This window comes from Priceomyces carsonii (genome assembly GCF_900007245.1).
Source record: "Priceomyces carsonii strain CBS4050 genome assembly, scaffold: Debaryomyces_carsonii_scaffold_1, whole genome shotgun sequence".
Lineage (NCBI taxonomy): Eukaryota > Fungi > Ascomycota > Pichiomycetes > Serinales > Debaryomycetaceae > Priceomyces > Priceomyces carsonii.
Genome location: NW_026946674.1, coordinates 2,547,775 through 2,555,823, shown reverse-complemented (window position 1 = coordinate 2,555,823; position 8,049 = coordinate 2,547,775). Strand labels below are relative to the sequence as shown.

The 8,049-nt window shown below is 36.1% G+C and overlaps 6 protein-coding genes across 6 annotated transcripts; 1 reads left to right on the top strand and 5 right to left on the bottom strand.

Annotated features, from left to right (window-relative positions):
- Positions 1-2,781: 2,781 nt before the first annotated feature.
- On the top strand, positions 2,782-3,831 carry PRCAT00001415001 (uncharacterized protein; the record flags this gene model as incomplete). Its single annotated transcript, XM_062951202.1, has 1 exon — positions 2,782-3,831. One exon carries the CDS (start codon positions 2,782-2,784, stop codon positions 3,829-3,831), a length of 1,050 nt encoding a protein of 349 aa, XP_062808228.1.
- Positions 3,832-4,902: 1,071 nt separating this feature from the next.
- PRCAT00001414001 (uncharacterized protein) lies at positions 4,903-5,349 on the bottom strand (the record flags this gene model as incomplete). Its single annotated transcript, XM_062951201.1, has 1 exon — positions 4,903-5,349. The coding sequence occupies one exon, from the start codon at positions 5,347-5,349 to the stop codon at positions 4,903-4,905; it is 447 nt and encodes a 148-aa protein (XP_062808227.1).
- A 145-nt stretch (positions 5,350-5,494) lies between these two features.
- PRCAT00001413001 (uncharacterized protein) lies at positions 5,495-5,680 on the bottom strand (the record flags this gene model as incomplete). The annotated part of the gene is made up of 1 exon (XM_062951200.1): positions 5,495-5,680. One exon carries the CDS (start codon positions 5,678-5,680, stop codon positions 5,495-5,497), a length of 186 nt encoding a protein of 61 aa, XP_062808226.1.
- A 33-nt stretch (positions 5,681-5,713) lies between these two features.
- PRCAT00001412001 (uncharacterized protein) lies at positions 5,714-5,944 on the bottom strand (the record flags this gene model as incomplete). Its single annotated transcript, XM_062951198.1, has 1 exon — positions 5,714-5,944. One exon carries the CDS (start codon positions 5,942-5,944, stop codon positions 5,714-5,716), a length of 231 nt encoding a protein of 76 aa, XP_062808225.1.
- A 338-nt stretch (positions 5,945-6,282) lies between these two features.
- PRCAT00001411001 (uncharacterized protein) lies at positions 6,283-6,762 on the bottom strand (the record flags this gene model as incomplete). The annotated part of the gene is made up of 1 exon (XM_062951197.1): positions 6,283-6,762. One exon carries the CDS (start codon positions 6,760-6,762, stop codon positions 6,283-6,285), a length of 480 nt encoding a protein of 159 aa, XP_062808224.1.
- Positions 6,763-6,908: 146 nt separating this feature from the next.
- Positions 6,909-7,190, bottom strand: PRCAT00001410001 (uncharacterized protein; the record flags this gene model as incomplete). The annotated part of the gene is made up of 1 exon (XM_062951196.1): positions 6,909-7,190. One exon carries the CDS (start codon positions 7,188-7,190, stop codon positions 6,909-6,911), a length of 282 nt encoding a protein of 93 aa, XP_062808223.1.
- Positions 7,191-8,049: the final 859 nt, after the last annotated feature.

Sequence of the window (8,049 nt, the reverse complement as noted above, 5' to 3'; positions counted from 1 at the left end):
AATTACACAATAGACAAATTCGTCCTTACTTATGACAATATCAGTTCGACATTTAAGAGAAACTCCATTGACAGTTGGATGCCATAAAGAAGGTCTTTCAGTTTCAACTTCCAAAGGAATATCTAAAGTAACCTCTAGCAATGAGCATGTGGGTATAACTAAATAGTCTCGAAAAGCCAATTTATACCGATCCTCTTGAGACCCATTTCGACGAATGAATTTGTATTTATGGAATGCATAATCCCCTAGGGTAAGCTCCAAACAATTATTATCCATTGATAAAATAATGTTTCTAACTGAGTCGATAATTTCCTCGTCTTCTATTTCAGTCATGAAGTTATTAGTGTACTTAAACAGCGGAAACTTCTTGGTATAAATATTGATAGACGCCACGCTATTACTTGCAGACATATTGATAATGTACTCCAATTCATATTCACACATAGGAAGGGACGAGACAAACTTTAAGAGGAGCTTGAGCAGCTCTGGTTTCCATTTCTTAATATATTCAAAATATTCAAAATAATTCGAATGAGCGACCACTGGAAATCTGACTCTTTGAAGTTCCTCTACTTGAAATACTTTTTGTACGATAATCCGATAATCCACTGTCATTAATCTCCAGTAAGGGTAAAAGTTATGATAATCGTAGGACTCTAACTCATCATCAACACATCGCTGCACTGCTTGATACAAAGGATGATTAGAAACTAATTCCTTTATATTTATATAGTCGTCCATGACTACACTCGCTTGATTTATTCTTCTGGAATAGCACTTTCTTCTCATTTCTTATATGCCCCTTGCTCATCAAACTTGAAACATATTATGCGTATTGCATACACCACTATTACCACATTTTTTGATAAGAGCCTGTATATAACAGCACTAGCAGAATAATCAGCCTAAAAAAAAAAAATGTGACGAAGTAACAGCCTCTTCTCACTCGGGGTATATACACAACTCAGGGTTATTACATGCAATACTCGTACATGTACTTGGAGTAGAGGATCATTCAAGCTAGCAGCCATAGTACAAACATTACAACTAGGTGCTAAGTTCATCCCTTAAACTCTTGAAATAAAAAACAAAAACGAAAAAAAAAGAATGATAAAAAAGAAAAAATAGACATAACAACTCAATAAGTCCAATCATTACAGAAACTACCCGAAAAAGAAAAGACCATCATAAATAACGCTAAGGAAGTTCTTTGGCGTAATATCAACTTACGTGACATTTTTCGAAAACGATTCAAACAGGGTTATTCCTTTAACTTCAGGTTCCATATTAAAAAGGACAGAACAAATAGACGGTCTCCGTCAGACCCGGCTCACCTGGAGCCACTCACTATTGGCAGAAAAAAGTCGAGATAACACCGCATATGAAACACATCACTTTAAAAAATCTCGGAGAAGTCCAAAACGAGCACGAATTGATTATTAAACCAGCAGACAAGAATTTAGGTCTCACTGTAATGAGCCTGTCCTAGCTCAGCAGGCACGTCTAAAACAAAGAGGATTACACAAAACTGGGACGCTACATAGTTAGAACATCACTTGCAAGATTACCGTATGGCAAATGCCAAAGTTACTTAGAGACTATGTCATAACATCCACTTACTTTACTAGCCAGTAAAAAAAATTCCTCCAACACGTGACGGAACAGGACTTCGCTAACCTCCCCAGCTTCTACCTTATACCAAAGGTATATAAGAAAGACCCTACCACTCGACCAAACACATCAAGCCATAAGTATGGCACGAGTAGGCTCTCGCAAGTTCTCTCAACTCATCTTAACGAATATGTTAAAGAATTCAGCAATATCATTCAGTATGCAAGAGACTTGATAGCCAAACTTAAAAGGTCAAGCTCCTGTGTGTACGAGAACGCTTCCCCCGTAACAAAAGCTCCACTGCACCAGAGAATCTAGTCGATATTAGTGAATGGAATGGGGAAGAATCATGCGGGAAGATTGCTTCATATTTAATTATAACAGGGGACTTTAAAAGTCCCTATGCGAACATCCCAACAAACGAAGGATGAGAAACTATTCGTAATCTCTACATAGAGATGGGTCAAGGCAACAAAGCAGAAACTTATTTCCATCTTACCAAGTTCGTAATGCAACACAACTATTTCAGCATTTGCAATGACAAAGTCTACAAACAAAGAAAAGGTACTGCTATGGGCACAAGTATGGCACCAGAGTATGCTAATATCTATCTTGCATACAACAAACAATCTTTTATACAGGACATCCAGCTGAACTGGCATCTATCTCGGTGGACCTGGCTGGTGAGTTCAGCAGATGCATTAGTGTAATCATCAAAGGACTAAATTTAGTCCTTATTACGAATATGACTCCCACCAATATTAGGATTGAAGAACGTCTTACATACAGTTCAGCACATAAAATTACGTAATGCAAAACTAAAATAGTCGACGCAAGATTTAAGAACAAAGAATTCCGAGGCATGAGCAGCAATTGCGATTTTCTACGATTTATCTGTAGAACATTTTAACAATTGTTGCAAAAACTGCTGTATTGAGATATAGCTCGATCAGTTAATCGTTATGTTTTTTGAGTTTAAAAATTATTTTATGCTCAAAAATAGGCATTTAAAGATTTAAAAAATTTTGAATTTTTTATCTTGTTGTCATGCTGTCTAAGAAAATCAATATCATCATATCAATTCAGGTATCTCTTATAGGCTCTGGCAAGACAATCTGGCGGCTTTATGTATTAAAAAATTTAAGTTAAGACTTCTTACAATTATGCAAAATGGGAAATTGGACAGAGTTTAAGGGAAAATTTTCTATTAAACCTCCCTTGACAAGTAACGAAATTGAAACTGCGAATAAGTGTTATGAGGATGCTAACGGAAACATGTGGTTGCAAAAACCAAATGCCGAATTTACAACTTATCACGGGAATGCAAACTGGTTTGGATGTTGGTCTGTTGCGTCTAAAGGAGATGAGATAACCCTTTCTTTGACAAGCGAATTCGATAGACTTTATGAGGGTAAAGGATACTTAAGGTACTTAATAGAGCATGGAATCAAGAAGACTGGTTCAAAAGTCAATGGAGAAGTCGTGTTTCTCAATGAGTATTGTAGTTTTGGAATATTGGGCGTTGACAACAACGAAGTTTATACTGTTGGTTACTTGAAAGAAGAAGACTACCTTAAGCTTGTTGATGATTCAGATCAGGAAGATGGTGAATTCACATTTACTATTAACAATATTCCTAAAGTTATTGACGATATTTCATTACTACCTGTTACTTTCAGGTATGATATTGCTCAAAAGATCAATGCGAGTACAGAGTTTAAAGGATTTCTAGTAATTGACAAGATTGTTAATTTGGAAATATATCACATGACGCGCCAGAATGAACAGGAACAACGCAAAGAAAGAGAAAATCAAATAGGCGAGTACAACAAAAAGTACGATCAGAAGATGAAAAAAGAATTACGCGAACTTGAAGTCAAGATTGCTAGTGAGCTGTATCAAAGAAAGTTGTTTCTTATTGCGGAGCATAATTCTGATGGCACCGTAGGGGAAAAGTCATCTAAAAATGAATGGATATTATCTGAGGACAAACAAAAACTCGTGTGGTCTGGCAAAAAATTTATAGCCGCACACCATTGGCTAGCATTCTTAATAAATGAATGTTTTGATGTGTCTGGTTCATTGAGGTGGATTAATGAGAAAAATGAGCTGGGAACACTAAAGGTTGAAAGTGTAGAGATGAGCTATGGTCGGAAAAATTTTTTATTTATTGAGTTTGAAGGCCAGAAGTATTTGGCGAATATTTCATGGTCATATTAGTTCCATATTTATTAAGCTTGAAATAGGTAATGGGTAAAAACATATGAGAGGATTCTTTTAGAAACCTATATGTTCTTTTACTTGAATCTGGTGCGTTAATATTGAACGTAATTTGCCCACTGAGACAACATGAACGTACAGACAAGGGATTAGGCGCTACCATCAGAAAGGTCAGCAAACTACTCAAATAGCGAAACAAAATTTTCTCTTGACGGTATATTATCATCCACTCTGGGAAAGCAAGAATGCCAGCCACTTAAGACAAAATCTTGAGAGGGCCTTTTCGAACTATATTCCTTTTAGTAAAGTAATGTACCCGAAATTACGGGTACGAATCTTGTTAGAATGTCTTAACCGAAACAATAAAAGCTTCTAAATGATAACCAAACAAGCAATATCTACAGAATAATTCCATTAGAGCAAGAATCGATCATTCAACTGAAATAAAACAAGAAATGGGAACCAACTCTACGTCTTCTCCAGTAATCAATGAAAAAGACATAATCGAAGCTAATGGGCTGCAAATTCAGGAATCGATACAGCAGGTACAGAGCCTTTTAAAAAAAATGAGTATTTAGCGGGCAATATTATCTCATTGAATTATCAATTAGAACTACGAGTAGCTCATTGAGAGAGCTAAAATTACCAGTAATGCCATAGATATCCACAAACTTGATTTCCAAACCATTCTCAATAATTTTGATTGTTTGAAAAGCTTTTGTATATGGACCACCATCTCTACAGCAACCAAGTATATATGAGCCAATCCTAATAAAACTCAATATCTAAGACTCTGAGTATTCCCTTTTTTTGTAAAAGTTTTTTCATCGTCGGAGTTGAATAAACTATTTAATTGAGCCAGAGAGGCCAAAAAAATATTGAATACTTATTTACAATTTTATCTGTTTTGCGTTAGATCGTATAGTAATAGAAAACTATTTCATTATGAAAATGGAGTTCGATATGGATAATACTATAGTGAGGGATAATCTTGCTAAGCACTGTTTTGCTTCTTGAAGTGGACATGCAAGGAGTATTATATCACCTCGTATTCAATTAGAGTGTATTTTTTTACAAAATTATAGTTGAAATCAACAACATAACAGTTAAAGTTAAAAAAATGAACCATATATTTAACAACGAGTTAGTCCCGCTACTATGCTTCGTATCTTTCGCCATGAATTTAGTGGCATCGACGTAGAGGCCATCTTCATCAACAAAAACGTGGGCATTAGCTGGAAGATATCCGGCAAATGATGTAGCACCAGGATCACCTTCTGTGTAGGCAGTGGCACCAGTTGGAAATAATTCAAAATTTTCTGAAACCCATGATACTTTAGATTCTTTATATGCTAAATCCTTGATTTGGCTCACGGCGATAAAGATACCAAAAGGTTCTACCTTTACATCAGCAGATTGGGGCAAAATTGCAGTAAGCGTTTGAGTAGAAAACGAGTGCGTAAAGTTGTCCCGACTTATATTACCGCCCACAGTAACTGTAGTGGTTTCATATATCATCCCTGACTTAGCGAAATAACTATGCAAAGTTAATTAAGTTAAGACCTTTATATGCGGCTCCCTTTGCCGATACGAGTGAAAAAAATTATCTACGATGTTTTAATTTGTGTAAAAATATATTACCCGCAGAAGCTATTTTCGACGCTTAGTTTGATCTCATGTATTCCGAGAGGCAGTTGGGACTAATATATCCCTTTCGATTCTTAAGGTCGTTCAACTTAGACTCCTTGAACTCTCTTTCTACCCTTTGTCTACCACTTTCGATTCTTCTTATGGTCTCTAAGCTATCTGAGTTAGCAGTAATCAATCCTTCACAGTAAAGATCAAACATTCTAGCATCGAGCGCATAGTTTTCTTTGATATTTTAAACGAATACAACAGCCAAACCAGTAACTTTATAAGCGCTTATTCCTAACCCTTTGTCAAAGGTATAATCATCAACTATATAATTGATTGGATCTGAATGTCTCCTAGGGGTTAATTTATTGAAGAGAGGCTCTCTGAAATCATATGAAAACTGTCTTTCATACTTAGAATTATATTCTTCAGGAGTATACTTTGGCCCAGGATTGATTTCATCGATTTCAAACCCCATCCCCCATAAGTTTCCAAATTTTTATCAGCAGTAATCAGTCCAAGAACATCTATTCTTTCCCGCATGAAGATCTTTACTATGAACGAACCTATTCAACCTTGTTACAGTAATTATTGAGATAAGACTGGAAAAAGAGGGCTGACTATTTTCAAGTGTGGTTAAAATACATTGATCGATATAAAATTGAATCATTCTATAATGAAATAAGAAATATTATAAAAAATACTTAAATCTTCAAGACAATTTCACCATATGGTTCAAAGTTTTTTTCATCTCTTAATATATGAGTGAATATTTTGGCCGGTAATGCCAAACAGAAAAAGGGATTGTTGCATGTCTTAATAGAAGTGTAAGTTCGACTCCGAAATATGGACACTCTGCATTACAAAAGCATGCACATAAACTAAATTAAAGCAAGTAGATACATGATCTCTATGCACGGCCACGCAATATTTGAGAAATATTTCCACAGACTCAGTTGTAATTTTCATCTTTTTACAATATTCAGAAAAAAGTAAGTAAATTATTAAGCCATCAACTACATCCAGCGTTCCCATTAACACTGCAACCAAGGTTTTGGTTAGCGAAATTACTACCGGAATGAGATACGGGCACATCCATATGTCTTGTCGTGCCCCAGCTAGTATAAGAATTACTCGAATGACAATCTGAAGAATAAACCGTCTTGACTCTCTCCTGCGTATCCATCCAAACCCACCTATTCTGAGCCCAAACAGACACAGCCCAGTCACCCTTATTAACGTTACACTGATGAGAGTATCCATAAGTAGTAGTGCGTGATACTGAATAAGAAACATGAGCGTTTAACCATGCAATTGCAAATGAAACATCTGCACCTGATTCCCAAGTAGAAGTTTTACTAAATTCGTAATTTAAAGTTATAGAGCCCCCATCGCCCAAACCATCATATAGGCAGTCAGTCACCTTTTGCCATCCCCCCCCATCAATTACCACGCTTGTAGACTCTCATCTCCTTAACTTTGGCTATATTACATTGCGGTTGGCATACCGCACCAACCCAAACGCACCTTTTGCCCAAGTCACCATTACTGTCATATGTATTATTTGAGCTTATAACGGTGCCATATACCGTTTCATTGTAATAGCTATAATTTGTTCCGAGAGGTAGCTCTGATATTAGCTGATTTACCTGATTCTCGTAAGAAGAAGGTACCTCAGGTGCAATATAATCCACATTCATATCCCTCGCATTTAAATCATTCATTGGATCGACAAAACTTGGATCTAATAATTTATCAATATCAACAACATTTATAAGAAGCCCTGAGCTCGCTATTAAATTGATAGCTAGAATGAGAAAAGCAATAGATGTATCAATCTAGGTGGCTTAGAAAGCTGTCTAGCAGAAGAAGTAACCTTAGTTCTGTTCTTGCGTTCTGAACTTAACTTACCGTAGTACAAAGGTCCGTAGCAGGTAAATAATAATGGTACAAACTCCGAATTTCAGCCGGAAAATTCGCATAAGCTCGTTCATTACAGTAAGCGTCATAGATGATGCAGCTCGAAGAATTACACTTTATCTTATCATACTGGTAGATATTGCTGTAATGCAAATAGATGTCAAATGAAAGAAAACAAAAGATGAAGAATAAATGTTGCATTAAATATGCTACCACAAAGCAATGCACTTCAACAGTAGGACTGATATAAATACACGCTATTTGTTATTGGAATGCGAACAAATGCCGTATGGCTCCCTTGCATGATACTACAGTAGTTTTCGTAAGGCTCACTCTATTGCATTTTTCAATGGCTTGTAAGAAATCTAAACGAGCAGGGTGGTAAATAGCGACAATATAAAGGTCTTCTGACAGCTGTGGGAGCATGTAATTGAGTAGTTGAAGTCAACTTCTTTGGCTCTCGTGCAGTCCCGCTTGGATCTTAAAACCGACTTTCCGATCCAATCAAAGTCCCGGACAAAGGTTGTATTTAAAATACATGGAAGTATACTGATATTTTAACATCAATATTTATAGAAAAATACCGAACGAACTGTAGCTATTCTATTGATACAACATCACTATTACCACATTTTTTGATAACACCCTGTATACAAAACCTAG